Source organism: Pan troglodytes, chromosome 1, assembly GCF_028858775.2.
Source record: "Pan troglodytes isolate AG18354 chromosome 1, NHGRI_mPanTro3-v2.0_pri, whole genome shotgun sequence".
NCBI classification, from domain to species: Eukaryota; Metazoa; Chordata; class Mammalia; order Primates; family Hominidae; genus Pan; species Pan troglodytes.
The window spans coordinates 76905879-76923020 of NC_072398.2; the positions used below are offsets into that span (position 1 = coordinate 76905879).

Below are 17142 nucleotides of genomic sequence, written 5' to 3' on the forward strand. Positions count from 1 at the left end.
ATGCAGACGTATGTTTATTGTGGCACTATTCACAATAGCAAAGACTTGGAACCAACCCAAATGTCCATCAATGATAGACTGGATTAAGAAAATGTGTCACATATACACCATGGAATACTATGCAGCCATAAAAAAGGATGAGTTCATGTCCTTTATAGGGACATGGATGGAGCTGTATACCATCATTCTGAGCAAACTATCGCAAGGACAGAAAACCAAACACCGCATGTTCTCACTCATAGGTGGGAATTGAACAATGAGAACACATGGACACAGGGTGGGGAACATCACACACTGGGGCTTGCCGGTGGGGGTGCAGGGAAAAGGGAGGGATAGCATTAGGAGATATACCTAATTTAAATGATGAGTCAATGGGTACAGCACACCAACATGGGACATGTATACATATGTAACAAACTGCACGTTGTGCACATGTACCCTAGAACTTAAAGTGAAAAAAAAAAAAAAAAAGAAATGTGATTCCCAGTGTTGGAGGTGGGGCCTAATGGGAGGTGATTTGATTATGGGGATGGAACCCTCATGAATGGGTTAGCACTATCCTTTTGGTGATAAATGAGTTCTTGCTCAGTTAGTCCATGTGAGTTCTGGTTGTTTAAAGGAGTCTTGGACCTCCCCCTTCTCTCTTTCTTGCTCCCTCTCTCAACATGTCACAGCACCTGCTCCCCTTTCACCTTCTGCCATGGTGGTAAGCTTCCTGAGACCCTCACCAGAAGCAGATGCTGGAGCCACACTTGTACAGCCTGCAGAACTGTGAATTGATTAAATCTCTTTTCTTAGTAAGTTACCCAGCCTCAGGTATTTCTTTATAGTGACACAAAAATGGGCTAATATAGTCATCTACATTAGCACCCCAAAAATAAATACATAAATACTTAGATATGCTTCTACTAACATATGAAAAAGATCTATATGAGGAAAATGAAACTCTAGTGAAATAAATCAAAGAAGACCTCAATAAATGGTGGGAAATTCCATGTTCATGAATAGGGAGACTCAATTACATTAACACGTCTATTTTCCTCAACTTGATCTATAGATTAAATGCAATCCCAATTAAAATAATAGCAAGTTATCTTATAGATATTAACAAACTGCTTGTAAAACTTACATAGAAAAGTAAAAGACACAGAATAGCCAACATAATACTCAAGAAGAAGAATCAGAGACTGGCACTACTCAAATTCAAGACTTACCATAAAGCTATAGTAATAAAGAGAGTATAGTGTTGGTGAAAAACTAGGCAAACAGATCAACGGAACAACATAAAAGCCCAGAAACGGACCACACAAATCTAGTTAACTGATCTTGGACAAAGGGAAAAAGGCAATTCAATAGAGAAAGGATAGTCTTTTCAACAAAAGATGCTGAAAGAACTATAAGTCTACTCGAAAAAGAACTGCATGTACACAGTGACCTCACACTTTTTACAAAAATTAATTCAAAATGCATCACAGACTTAGACACAAAACACAAAATTATGAAACTCTTACAAAATAACATAGGAGAAAATCTAGGGGAACTTGGGTTTGGTGAAGAGTTTTAAGGTATAACATCAAAATCACAATCCATGAAGAAAAAAATAACTTGGGCCTCCTTAAATTAAAAAACTTGACAATGCCAAATAGAGATAAACATGCAAAGGAACAGGAACTCATATTCATTTCTGGAAGGAATGCAAAATGATGCAGCCACCTGTAAAGATAATTTGGTAGTTTCTTACAAAACTAAACGTAGTCTTACCATATGATGCAGCAATTATATATAATCCTAGGTATTCACCCAAATGAATTTAAAACATGTTCACACAAACACATGCATATAAATGTTTAGAGTAGCTTTTTTCATAATTGCCAAAAAACTGCAAACAGCCAAGATGTCCCTCTATGGGTGAATGGGTAAACAAACTGTGGTACAACCAGACAATGGAATATTATTTAGCAATAAAAAGAAACAGTGACAAGAGGGGCAGATTTTTAAAAAAGAAGAAATCTCCACCCTGTGGTCTAGTGGTTAGGATTTGGTGCTTTCGCCATGACAGCCCAGGTTCAATTCCTGGTTAGAGAGCCAGTCCCATTTGTTGAAAATCCAGGCAAGGTGGTGCAAACCTGGATTCCCAGCTACTCAGGAGGCTGAAGCAGGAAAACCACCTGAGCCTAAGGAAAAGAAATCTGGAGACGTTAGTCTAACTCCTAATAGTTCTGCTACCTGAGATGTAATTTAGCCATCCTGGCCTCAGTTTCATTACTTGTGAAATAGGAGTAATATCAGAATTGCCAAGACAAATTGATGGATTTTCAAAGTGTATAAATACACAAAATAAAGAAACAAAATTTCTGGAAAGCAAATAAATTTGTCAATTTAATCACATATTACATACATACAAACACATACTTTTGGAATTCAAGGCATATTTTTTATTGAATTTTGTTCTTAGTAGACATATATAGTGGGTTTGGGGTTTATATTAATTGTCTTTACCTTTTCATTGCTTAATTTATACTATTTGAATAAAGTTAAAGGTGACCTAAAGCAAGATTATTTCTCTAAAGCTGCAAATAAAGGAACTGAGAAACCAGGACAAAGAATCATTCCTGATATAAGGAAACAGGAGAAGTGAAGAGCAACAGGATATTCAGAGAAACATGAAATCTCATATGATCTGAATTTTCTTCTGTAGAAAGAAGAAAAATAGGAAAGGAGAAAAAGTGATTTTCTCAAAATTTGTAACAATGCAAACCATCTTTGAGGGACAAGATGGAGAAGAACCTTAAAATGAGGAGGCACAAGTGCCACGCAACCCCACCTCCATGCATCTGCTGTCACATATTAAGGACCCCTGAGCACTGAAGACAAACAAAAACAAAAATAAGGCTACTATCCATTCTCAAGAAAATATAGTCTCATTGAATAGATCAGGTCTATACCCAGAAGAATAATTTTTAAAAGTAAAGGATGAACCACGTTTGGAAAGAACAGCACTTACTACCAGGGAGGGAAGAAAAGAAGGGGTCAGGGCAGAGGCAGTGAAGATCTTCAATGTGTAACTGTAATTACCATTTTAAAGAATCTGATGCAAGTATATTATAATGCTAAGATTGTATTAAAATGGGTGTTATTTCTATTCTCCATTTATATATGTATTAAAATATTTTATAGTAAAAATTTACAAATAAACCAAAAGAGAGAAAAATGAATATCATATTGCTGATACAAAGCATAAGTGGTGTGAAAAATCTGAGAGTGATCACTCTGGACTGCTGGTGGGAAAAGGCAGATGGGACAGACTCTCATGCAAAGAAAAGAGGGAGAAAAGAAAACCTTCCCAAACCTACAAGTGAGCCTTGGAAAAAGTAATGACATAAAGTTGTGAGGTTCCCTCCAGGGAGGTCTTCTGACACTTAAGAGGCAGGCAGAATAAGAAGAGAACAAATCATGTGCAAAGATATTTCCTTTCAACATTAAGGTGACTCGGCCATGGAGAGTAGCTTCTCAGAGAGGACAACCTGGATGGTGAGGTTTTCAGAGCTTAGAGACACAAACCCTCCATAGCTAGGGTTCACAACCCATGATCCATGAACAATCTTCAAGATGGGGGAGTCTTCAGAAATCAATCTGTGAATGTGTGCAATAGCCTAAGGAAAACATCTATAACTCCTACGATGTTCTTAAATGTTTACAGAACTTCAAAAAGTTAAAGAACAACTGGTAGAGATGAAAAATACTTCCAGGCTGGCGAATGATGCTCTCAAAACTTTCTATCACCAATTGATTCTGATTCCTTCAGTGAGAGGGGGCTGACCATCAATAGAGGGTGAGAAGTCCCTTGAAGAAGCAAGAAGTAGCAGCCTTTGTATCAAAAGAGGCAGATGACTGGATTCTGGACCTCTCAAAAATAACCAAAACTTTGCTCTAAATCCATGTCATCTTCAAAAGGGGGGGACAGCATTGTCCTTCTAAATTATTTCCCCTTTTATATCTCTTCTATATTATTTTACCCGCGATTGGTACTACCTTAAGGTGGTCAGGAGAATGGAAACTGCATTTCATCATTACAAAGTTAAAAAAAAAAAACAGCAACTGACACAGGGTTAACAACCAAGTCCACATTCCCAAACCCTTGTTCAGCTGTCTAGGTCATGTTGCCTTTCTGGGTTATATCTCCACATTTCTTGGAATTTGTAACCGACGTTTAAATTAACTTTTAAGCACTCTGCACTTTGAGGTAAAGTTGGTTGGTCGTAAGCAAAAATAACTTCAAAGTCTGAAGTCCTCACTCCCTTTTGGTCCCTAAGCACCCAAAAGATGTTCTGTCATCCCCCAAACTCCGGAATGTCTTCCCAGGAAGTGAGTTAAAATGACATTTCTCCTTATTCCCATTTTTATTGTAATTATTGATTAACAATAAATTGGTTTCTTGCTTCTCACATTTTTGCCTTTCTGCCTTGCAAATGAGTTTTATCATGCAGGAGACCAATTATAAAACAATGTAAAATATAACAACTGTTCATAATATGACTGCTTGGAATTAAAAAACAATTTTTATTTGAGGATGGGCCAAATTCGTCAGACAAAAAAGTCAAAATGTGGCTCCTAAGACATTTCTCCAGGCTTATTATGACAGTGGAACTAATCAATAAACCCTTCTATATTATTTTATTCCCAGTTTCAAAACCAGCTATGAAATAAACTTAGTTGACTTAGATTATTCAGCAGTTGTTCTTATCTAGCTATGAAGCAGTGTTTGCAATACATTTACAATAGAACTTCACAAAATGGATAAACAATTACCAAAGTCTAGAAAAATGATTCCTAAGTGCACAAACACATTAAAAATCTTCTGTTTAGGCCAGGTTGCTATATAATTCTGAATAGAGTGTGACCTTGCTTCCCTCAGAGGCTCTTTGGAATTTGGCTCTGATTTCAGCCTTTCCTCTGCCAAGCATATAGAATGAATTAGGTGAAGCTCTGTTACAAATGCACCCCACCCACAATGGTTTCCAATAGAGAGCTAAATGTTTTAAAACCACAGTTCAACTTAAATGTAAAAATGGTTCTGCTTTCAAAATTGAGTTTCACTTCCCTTTGTCTTGTGCTCACCCCTTTTTCTCTGCATTCCAATTCTACTCCCCAGTGAGAGAATAAAATTGGAACAAATGTAAACAGGAAACCTAAAGTAAACAGTCTAAATGCATATTTCTAGTCTTTAATTTCAGGTATTCACACACTGAAGGGGCCTCTTTCAATCTCACTGCCGATGCAAATAAAGGAGGCATTAAGAGCTTCCCTCAATTCCATCTTAGCTTTAGTACCCAGAGTCCGTCAAAGACCACTGAGGCAAAGAGCAAAACCTACTTATCTTCAGGACCCAGCATGAACACTGAGTGAGAGGAGCTGCCCCTATGTGTTGACTAAGTTTCCAGCCTCCCTTTTTTTTTTCCAAATCACTTTACTTCTATTCCAGATGTTCGATGCTCTCTTAGTGTTCCAATTCTCAGCTGTTACAAAGACAGCATCTCATGAATTAATTTATTATATGGTATAGGGTGTGCAAAAGAAAGAACATGGGCTTGCTGGCAGACCAACTAGGGGATCAAATCTCAGCTACACAGTTCATTCCCTTAAGAGGGTGACAGGAAAGCGATGAACTTCTCTAATATTTGGATTCTATATTTGTAAAACCCCAAACCCAAGTCTGCAATGAGAATGCACATATCAAGTCCATGGGTCAGATTCCGTACTTAATAAACTCTAAGATGATTTTTCCTCCTTTCCCATTCCTGGGCTTACACATCCCAGAAGTATTTGTCTTTTAAAGTAGACAATATGAAGAGAGCAACATTCAACAGAAACAATGAATTTCTTAAAAAGGCAAGTTAGGCCCTGAGCACCTAGCCTGGGGACATATTCTGGGATATTACCATACCCTCCAGATTGTGCTGCTCGTTACTGTGTTGAGGGTCTTTGTTTAGAAGGGAGGATAAAATTTCTCAATTTCTAAAAAAAATTAATTTCAAATTCCTACTTTTCAATCACCAACTCCCAACTGCAGAAAAACTGCCGTGTCTCTGCAGATGGGTTTTATTTTATGTAGTGGGTATGTCTTACAAGAACTGTGCAATTTAAATGGTGGTCAATGTAATGATATTTTCCATGTTTATTTTGTGACAATTTTCTTTGCTTGTTTAACAGTTCAGGTTGTCTGATGCTATATTCAGACTACATATCTAAATCCTCCATCAGTGTGTCTGGGATTGTTTGAGTTCTTAGTAGGTTTTAACATCATTTAATGAGAAGATTTAGAAAACACTGCAACAATAAACCTAATGAACTTCACAACTTGTGAGGTGAGCTGGATAGGGATCCTCACGCTATTTTGCAGAAATAAAATTGAGATAAAGCAACTAATCCAAGGTCAAGCTATTACTTGAGTGCAACTGAGCCAAGAACATAGATTTTGCTATTATTGTTATGATTGCTGTTGTTTTGAGTATTAGAATATTAATTTCTATTACACTGCTGATTCTCTAGAAAAAAAAAAAAAAAACTTTGAAGCCAGGTGTATTGGCTCATGCCTGTAATCCCAGCACTTTGGGAGGCTAAGGCAGAAGGAACACTTGAGCCCAGGAGTTCAAAATCAGCCTGGTGAAACCCTGTTTCTACAAAAAAAAAAAAAAAAAAAAAAAAAATTAGCTGGGCATGGTGGCACAACCCTGTAGTCCTAGCTACTCAGGAGGCTGAGGTGGGAGCATTGCTTGGGCCCAGGAGGTGGAGGCTGCAGTAAGCCATGATTGCATTACTGCACTCCAGCCTGGGTGACAGGGTGAGACCCTATCACAAAAAATAAAAAAATAAAAAAAAGTTTGAATGTATTTACCAAAATAATTGGCAATAATTTTAAGCAACTAACATGTTTTATCATCTGCCAGACCAAGCACATTCCTTACTTTAAAAACTTCACAATATTTCAGTGTATTTGGGTTTTGAAACCCAGAATCACTGTATTTTCCTTATACTGGTACACAGATAATTCTTAGTATTTATTTGCCAAGTCTTCACTTATGACATCAAAATTTAATTTGTGTTAAAAAAACTTTGTATAATATAGAATATTTTCAACATCATGATATTATATCCATAAAGTGTATGAAACCAATATATTGAACTTTCCCAGAAATTATTTGTGTTTGAAACCAAAACTGGCTAAATAAAATATATCTCTATCGGGTAGTATGTGGAGACGATATGGAGAATAACAGGCATGATCTAGAGATGGTGCTGTATGGGCATATCTGTATTAGTACTGAAACCAGCGATCTTCTCATCCCCTTTCCCTCTCTATGGCCATCACTTCCCACTAACCTTTTGGCGTCTGGGACAGGACAGTGCCTTTCCCTACCTAGCTCCCTTTAGTTAAAAAGTTGCCTTTTTACCAGTTCTTGGTAAAGGAACTAAGAAATTTTTTTTTATAGAAACTATATTCAGTTGTCATGATTATTAAAATTGGACTTTAAATAATTACCTGCACAATTGGAATGATACTACATTATCAATACTTACTCTCAAAATAAAGTGCTGATACTATTCTCATATTGAAGTCACCAATTGCAGGAAAACTGATGATTGGGGTCCTTAAGCCTTCCTGCAATGGTATAAAAGATTGGGTATTCAACTTTTTCTACTTTTGTTTTCTCTCTTTGAATAAAAACAGAAACACAATCTTAGGACTCTGTGCCTAATGAGGCCCAGAATTTGAATTTTCAGGCAGTCTCTGAGGACTATGCAGATAGAGGGAGGGGCATGCAGAGCAGTAGGCCTCTCTATGCTCCACTTTAGTGAGTACCTCTGAGCAGGTTCATTGAAATTCATTTCATCTTTATTTTTGTCCTTACACAGAGTAGGAAAAAAGCAAGTCTGTGGAGAAAATTTTATTGAAATGAGTTGGATTTATTGCTGGACTTGGTTATCTTGTTTTTGAGGAAATATTTGCATTTGAGGGAAAAAGTGTGTTTTATTACTTCATCTCTAGTACCATTTAAGGTATGTAATGATGGTTAGACATCAACCTGCAAAATATTTCTTCAGAGCACCCTGGCCTCTAGCTTCTCATATCCCAGTGATGCCAGATCCTAAATTAATTTCATGCACACAAACTCAACATTATTATCTCCATTTTTATGCTTTATCTAGTGAGTTAAGCATCTTAGAGAAATCGTTTTTTTTTGTTTGTTTGTTTTGTTTCCCCTAACTGATCTTGGACAGACTGTTAAAAAAAAAAAACTATAAAATGTTGTCACATTTTTTTCCTCTTGACCAGACTTCACGTCCCAGCTTGATGACCTTCACACTACAATAATGTTGCCTATTTCTAATAGTAAAAAGTTCCAGTTCGTTATAACCAAAAACTCAAAGAAATTGACTATCAGTCTTGAAACCCCTTACATATTATCTTTAAATAGAGTTCATAAAGTTGTGGCAACACCCACCAAAAACAGACATGAGGCAGATTGATTCATCAGCACCTAATGAGTTAATTAAGAAACAAAAATACAAGGACACACAGAATTATGGCCAGCCTGGCCTTGCTTATTCAGTTTTAGTCAGAGACCACAACTTCTTTCAAATAACCCCAGTTTATTTTCGAAAAAAAAAAAAACCCTGTCTTCAGACAGGATATGGGGGAGGAGTTAAGTGGTGATGTTTTACACATGCACATCTGGATACAGTCCAATTATTCCCTTAAACATTCCCCCAGTTGTTTTCATTTTGCTCCATGCTTTGGCATTCATAAATTTGTGAGATTAATTGTGTGTCAGCAGTCTGCAGGCCTGGAGCTGGGCACCACTTTAGTAGCAATACGGCTACAAAACAACTCTGTAGAGAAATACGTTCACATATTTAAAAAGGAAAGCATAGTCACATAGTTCATTTCTGTTTAATATCAGGCATTGACGTTATGCATAAAGAAGGTAGTGTAATCTTTCAGGGAATTGCCCTAATAGCAAGATATATATAGATACATATCTCCACGCCTACCAGAAATATATGTGTGTGTGTGTGTGTGTGTGTGTGTGTGTGTGTGTGTAAACTCAAGTGTTTTAAAGCATAAGAAAGGATTCATCAACAGGAAAAATGGAGAGTTCAGGGCTGGACATTTGTGTTCCTTGTTTTCATCTGATTATTTTGAAGGGCATGTCAACAGATTGCATTTCTTGTCTTGGAAATGTACTAACAATTAAAATCACCTTTGCCAAAAAGAACCAACTTATCTTAGAGATGGTGGAGAAGCATCTTTATTTTAAAAGATGTTTTGCAAAGCCTCCTATGCTTTCGAAATTACTATATGAAAAGTGAAACTAGAAGCTTTCTGCCCTGATGTGTAGGCCTCACAGTCCAGATTATGAGCTCAGCTAAGGAAGAGCTGTGTTCCCCAGAGCCCAGCGGAGTGGCGGCACTTGGTAAGTGCTCTGTACTTGCCAGTTGACAACAAAAGAACTATCATTTAAATGTTGGTAAACAGATATTTATTCTTGTTTAATGTTATCTTGCCTTATATCCATGACTAGGAAATAAACCTATTAGATATTGTGACATTTTTCACAAGTAAATGCCACATGCCAAAGTAAGGTAATAGGTAGGGCAAATTTGCATGCATATACATAACAGAGGAGAGTGTTCCAGATTAAAGTTCTGAGATTTGCAACATCAGTATTGGGAGGAAACTGGCAGCTTCTCCTCTAACCCTCTACAGAAACACAAAACAGCTATTGGAAACATGTAGAGCATTCCTCTGGAAAATAATTAGGCTTCAAATAAATCATATGCTATTCCTGCAATAAAAGAAGGAAACGTTTTATGATCTTCTGTTTTCCCTCAAGTATGCTATATGTTGAGAAGTTTTACCTAAATCAAACTGTATTCTAGCAGTAAGCTCTTAATTATACAAGAAATAAAATGCATTGCAGATATTACAATGAATCCACTTGTCCTTAGACTATTTATCTATCAGAATATTTTCTAGGCCAATATATTCGAAGGCTACTGAGAAAATCACACACTGTTCTTTGGCTTTAGTTTCCTTGTGAGTAAAATGAGGTGCATAATCTCAGCCCTATCTACGATACAGGGTAAAAGTCAGGATCTAACGAGTGAAACTGGTAAACCATAAAGAACAAACAAGTGTTGGTTAGCATGCAGTAAACATACAAACTCTCCTACTCATGGTTCTCTATTGAAAAACCAAAATACATAGTATCTTATTCTTTACATAAATTAATTTACTGATCTTGAGACCTAACTGAATCATGATAGCATATCCACATAGACTAGATTTGTTCCTACAGGGCAAACTGCCATGCATTCATGCTAAACTATACAAGAACAGCCAGGTAACAGAAGGCAATGCTGCTTCAAAAACACTGCAAATTTGACTCAGAACTCAGAGACACGGTATTATATTTGTAACATATTTACAGATACAATTAGGCTTTATTGAAGCTAATTGATTTTCACCACCTGAGCTTATTATCTACTAATGGTAGGGTTCTAGTCGTCTAGTCCCTGCTATGTACGCCATGGGCGAAAATCTAATTAACCTCTCAGAGCCTTAGTTTTTTAATACATAAAAAAGTAATAACACCTGCTCTGATGAGGCTATTGTGAAGATTAAAATGTGAGATATGAAGAAGTGCTTTTACAGAGTAGTCACCCAGTACTTATTGGTTATATCTAAAAATTATTGAATCCGTATTCCCAAAACTATGCTGGAAAATAAGTCCAGAATTAAATAAGGCCACAAATAATCCAAGCAGAAATGATCCAGCATAGCATCATTAAAATATACACACATATTTATAAATATTGCCTGTATACATTTTTCTTAGAAAGTCCATGTAAGTTATACAGAAGCTGAAATAAACCATAGCAAAAAAAACTTCTCCCCTCTTCTCAATGACATCTTGAATTTAGCAGTTCTTATTTTATTTTAGTAGAATAATACTTCTATTAAATCACTTTAATGATAATTATAATTAATACTTATATAATCCTTTAACTTTTCAAAGCATGTTCATACCAATTATTTTCTTTTGGTTTCCAAACAACATTATGAAAATATAATCTTGAATTTAATACCAGTTAAATACTAGTGGGAGTAACAAACTTTGTCAAAACTAAGATGCAATAACACTACTCAGAAAAGCTTTGCAACACAACCAATGGCCAAATTCCACTTCATTACATGTAGATCACAGTCCACAAATGACAATCAGTCACCACTAATAATAAACAAAAAATTTTGGATTCTAGTCCAGGCAGGAGAATGCTTTTCATGAATGCAAAATTAGAGGTGACATTCTGAAAGTAGGCTCCACAAAACAACTAGCTCAGCATTCTAAGTCCAGTTTCATTCAAAGTACACACAGATAACTACTATCACCGCCCTGGCTTTAGGGTATTAGCTCACCCAGCAGTTCAAAGCATTCCTTATATTTTAGACTGGAGGAGGATCACCATTTTTGCTCTATTTTATGGACTGAGACATAAAGCGATAGAGACATGCCCATGGAGCTGGAATAAGACTTATTCTATTTCATCTCCATAAGGTGACCCCTTAACCCCCTGCAATCTAGCTTCTGTCTTTACCATTGTATTGACAATGAAATCCTAAAGATCACTGATGATCAACTAATAATCAAACCCAGTGACTTACTCTTTCTTCCTTTCACTGATATCTCTGTAACATCAGCTTGAAGCTGTAGTAAACCAGGGTCCATTCTCTGTCTCTCTTTCTCTCTCTGTTTTGCTCTCTTGCTCTCTCTCTTGCACACCCTTTCTCTCTGTCTCTCTCCCTCTCTTCATCATCACAGCATGCACTATCTTACTACCTTGCTTCTTTTAACTGCTTCATCTATGTTCATTCCTATCCCTTCCTTACTTGTGGATTCTCTGACTTACACATCAACCTCCTACTCCCCTCTCCAGTCATCTTCACTTCATATATGTAAAAAATTTACTACTGTACTCTCAGAATTATACAGACTCAAGTACATAATAAATACTCAATAAATATTTTTAAATAAATGAATAAATTACTCTCAATGGAAAAATCAATCTCTGGACACTTCCTTAAGATTTAAGTTTATTTTTTAACACCAGTGTGTTGGATGGATTGGAATTGGATTTTTTTCTTCTTCTTATTACAGCCATATGCCACATAACCACATTTTAGTTGAGAAGAGACCACACCTTCAATGACAGTGGTCTCATAAGATCATGACAGTATTATTACTGTAGCTTTTCCTCTGTTTAGATATGTTTAGATACACTAATACTTAGCACAGTGTTACAATTGCCTACAGTATCCAGTACAGAAACAGGCTTTACAGGTTTGTAATCTAGGAACAAAACAAACAGCCTAGGCATGTAGTGGGCTAGACCATCTAGCTTTGTGTAAGAACACTCTATGATGTTTGGACAACAAAGAAAGTGCCTGATAACACAACTTTTAGAATATGATTATATCGTTAAGCAATGTATGACTGTATATTCATTGGGCACATTAAGGGAAAAAAACCCTATAAAATAAATTATAGTATTTACCACAGGATAATACTGAGGATGTGCATGACCTTTAGGAAGATCCAATGGAGACATTTCTCTCAGATTGTGTTTGTCTTACGGATACCAAAACCACATCACTGTTAGCATTTCCTCTGGGTTGGCTATAAGTCCACTCAGAGCCAAAGTGCTTTATAACACACAGTTAGGTATCTTTTAACATTACTTCCCCTACTCCTATCATCTCATCCCTAACTCTTACTCTCATCCCGTAATTTTGTCTCTTAGTTATCTAACATTTCTAAGCCCCCACAAGGCAGGTAGGTAATGAAGTCCTTTATCCTAAACTTCTTTCTCAACATTTTCACTTATCCAACTTGGTTTTAGAAAGTACAGTAGCGCCCCCACTTCCCCTTATGTGTAGGGGATACATTCCAAGATCCACAGTGGATGTCCAAAACCTTGAATTGTAGCAAACCCTAAATATACCATGTCTTTTTTCCTATACATACATAGCTATAATAAAGTTGAATTTATAAATTAGGCACTGTAAGAGATTTACAACAATAATAATAAAATAGAACAATAATAACAATATACTATAATACGAGTTATGTGAATGTGGTGTCTCTCTCTCTCTCTCTCTCTCTCTATTCTTGTACTACACTCACCTATTTTTGGACCACAGTTGACCACAGGTAACTGAAACTGCAAAAGCAAAACCATGGATAAGAGAGGACTACTGCAAAAGAAACTTTGAAAAACTGGCGCTTATTGGAAAAAAATCCATTTTCAGAATTATACCATTGTTCTCTCAAACTCAAAACACACCATCTCCAATTCCTCAGTTTCCCTTTGTGTTAAGCACCTTCAGTCACCAAGTCCTACTGAGTTTCTTTGTAGTTTGATCTATGTTCTTTCCTTTCCCTTCCTATATTCACAGCCCTAGAGCAGGCTTTCGTTACAATATCTAATATTATTATCTAAATTTACTACATCTATTTTTCCTCCCTCCAACCTCTTTTCTATAATATATCCAAACAGATCAATCTTGCTATTATTTTGAGTTGGTCACTTCACAGATTAAAAACTTTCTGGGGTTCCCCACTGAGAAGGCAATGAGTCTAGCATTCAAAACTGTCCACAATCCCTCTCAACCTACCTTTTCACTCTGTACTAATTAGTTATCTTTTGCTGCATAACAAATTGCCCCCAAACTAAGATGTTTAAAACAGTAAACATTGATTATCTTACATTTCTGTGGGTCAGGAATCTGTAACTGGCTTAGCTAGGTGATTCTAGCTCAGGGACTCCCAGAGATTGCAGTCAAGCTCCTGACTGGAACTGTAATCATCTGAAGATCTGACCAGGGAAACATCCAAGCTCACTAACCTGGCTATTTACAGGCCCTAATTCCTGCCATATTCTGTTGGTCACGGCACTAGTTTCCTATTGCTGCAGTAACAAATTAACACAAACTTGGTGGCTTAATGCAATGCAAATTTATCACCTTACAGTTCTGGAGATCATAAGTCTAAAATGGGTCAGCAGAGCTGCATTCCTATGAGCAGCTCTAGGGGAAAATGTTTCCTTCCTTTTCTGGCTTCTAGAAGCTACCTACATTCCTTAGTTCATAGCTTCTTTACTTTCAAAGCCAGAAAAATTGTATCTTCTCTCCTCTCTGACTTCTGCTTCCACCCTATATCTTCTCTTCAACTCTGAATCTACTGCCTCCCCCTTAAACAGACCCTATGATTACACTGGGTTTACCTAGATAATCCAAAATAATCTCTCCATCTCAAAATCCTTAACTTATTCACAAATCACGTGTGCAAAGTCACTTCTGCCATATAAGATAACATATTTACAGGTTCTAGGGATTCAAACATGGACATCCTTGGGAGGGTTGGAGGGATTACTTAGCCTACCACAGTTACACAGACCAATCCTGAAACAACATGAGAGGGGATTATAAAGAATGTGTATAGAGACCACTGGAGCATGTCTATCACAAAATCTACCTTCTAACTTTTCCCACTCTTGAGCAAACTTTGATTCTTTTAGCTGGACCTGTCCAATTTTTACCTATCATTAAAATATATCAAATATGTGATAAAGCAAGTATAGTAAAATGTCAATAGTGTGGTAGAGAGCATACTAATATTCAATGTAAAATTCTTTCAACATTTGATTGTGTGAAATTTGTTATAATAAAATGTTTACCAAAAGTGCACCCTAGCTCCCATCTCCTTCACAAAATTTTATTTCTTGCTATTAGTTCTTGGAGGAGTCTCCTTCCTCCAGTTTCTTATTTGTACTTATTATCTATACCACTTACTTAGCTTCAGAGAATATGGGATTTCTAATGTCACTGAAATTAAATATATGAATGGATACTTCCATTTCTTACTGTCAGGTCTTTAAGAAATTAGGATCATACCTTACATTTTCTCTATTTTTCCCATGGCACAATCTACAACTATAGTAAGTATTCAATGATAACTAATGGATAAATCAATATTAACAGGTTTTGAGGCACTGAAATATATGATTTCCCTGCTATATCAGTTTACTTGTAATCACTTGTAAAAATTAAAGAAGAAAACCAAGGTTTATACATAATTAGTAAAAGAAGATTATTGTTTGCAAATAAAGATATTACTGATTCAGAGCCAGTGTGTGTGCTTTTCGTTATTTTTCCAAAAGCAGGAATACATTTCTGCTGATCCAGTCATACTCATCTCCTTGTCTCCCATGTGAACAATAGCAGTATTTTGTAAGGTGCCTGGCTAAAGTCAGGAGAGGGTATATGTCCATTAGATTGGTAAACTGTTGTTAGAAATAAAATTCCCTGGTACTTGTTTTGTTAGAATGCTGTATGCTTCAATGAACTAAATTTACTCCATATGAAATAAGATAATAATTTTTAAAAATCAGTATATCCACAGCTTGATGCTGATCCCACTATTCAACTTTCTGTTCTTGAAAGATATAAAGCCACTTAGATAAATTATGGAAACTTTCTGAACCATTTTGTGATATCTTATTCAGAAAATATTTGTTAATATTCATAATGAATTCCTATTGTAGTTTCCCTCAATGTTAGAGAGTAAACCTGAAACAGAAATATCCTTCACCCATTTGTGAAAATATAAACCACAAAATGATCTACTTGCAGTCTACATACCATTCATAGGATAGTCTGCCAATCTTCCCTCAGCAGACATCATTACTAACACATATGTTGCATGCTTTTTCTGATATAAGGTAAATTAACAAGTGATATTAAAGAGTAAGAAAAGAAAACATCAAGCACAACACCAACTCTAACACTGAGACATTTGTTAAAAAATGTCAGCCAAGGAAGATAAATCAACAACGTGTAACTTGTCAGTCCCTTCTAAACCAAACAGCAAAAATCAAGAGTGGGTATCCAAGTCTCAGATGTAGCCAAGGAAAAAAGTGTTTTTTGGTCTGAAATCTTCTTCCATCATTTATGGACAAATTTATGTCAAAACAGAGCATATTCACAATGGATCCACAGTTCAGCAGGGCAGGTCTCAAAACGTTGGATTTAAAATTTAAACTTAGGTTCCATTAATTTATATTTCCTTCCTAAGCTGATGGACTCAAGCCCAGGAAAAAAGGAGAAAAAAAAAATCATTCTATACTCAATCATCAAATTTGTTTCAGGTTCAGCTACTGTACTTTTAAGAAATATTTTCTAATATTCGAAAGCATAGTCTTCATTTTGCAGCGTGTATATTTTATAAAGAATAACATCATTTATATTTCTTGTCAATGAAATCAACAGAGCTAGTTTTTCTTATTAACATACTATTATGACATACTATTATTAACATACTATTTTCTTATTAACATACTACTATGGTATCACCAGTAACTCATCATAATTTCAAGTTTGGCATTCCAGAGTTATGGATTTCTAGTTTGGTATTCCTCTTAGGTATTTGGCTTTTAAATACTATTGTCCCGGCTTGGTCCTGGCCATATATGATCCAGAAGACTTAAGCTGCAGAGATCTCCAGTTAGGGATGAATATGCTTTATGTTCACCACAAAATATAAAATTATAGGCCAAGCAAAATTAATGAATATTAAATCTTTGAAAGGCAAATATTAATGCTAAGAATTATCTCAACTATTAACCCTAAACTTTAATACTTTTAATGAGAAATAAATCTAACCATAATTTTCTTTCCTTTTTAAATTTACCCTGAAATCATTCCTTGAAATTAGACTTCTCCCTGATTCATTTGGGGACTTCAAGCTCTCTTTTGAGCCTATAATCCCGGTGCTTTGGGAGGTTATAGTGGGAGGATTGCTTGATGTCAGGAGTTTGAGACCAGCTTAGGCAACACAGCAACATAGCAAGACCTTGTTTAAAAAAAAAAAAAAAAAAAAAAAAAAAAAAAAAAAAAAAAAAAAAAAAAAGCTCTCTTTTGAGACTAAGTTTTGTATTTTCAATTGGATGTCTTCACCTGAATGACTTATATGTGTGTAAATCTCAGTATATCCAAAACTGAAATAATTATTACATTTAACA

General features: G+C 35.9%; 1 protein-coding gene across 13 annotated transcripts in view; it reads right to left on the reverse strand.

Moving 5' to 3' along the window:
- Window positions 1–17142, reverse strand: part of DNM3 (dynamin 3) — a 576659-nt gene that overhangs the window by 225403 nt on the left and 334114 nt on the right. Inside the window, exon 15 of one of the 13 annotated variants that reach the window (XM_063811495.1) lies at window positions 7579–7660. The exons of 11 other annotated variants lie outside the window; for them this stretch is intronic. In XM_063811495.1, coding sequence (XP_063667565.1) covers window positions 7579–7660 — 82 coding nt within the window. Of the gene's footprint in view, window positions 1–7535; window positions 7661–17142 lie in introns of those variants that run through there. One more of the 13 variants, XM_063811497.1, reaches the window with a different exon arrangement.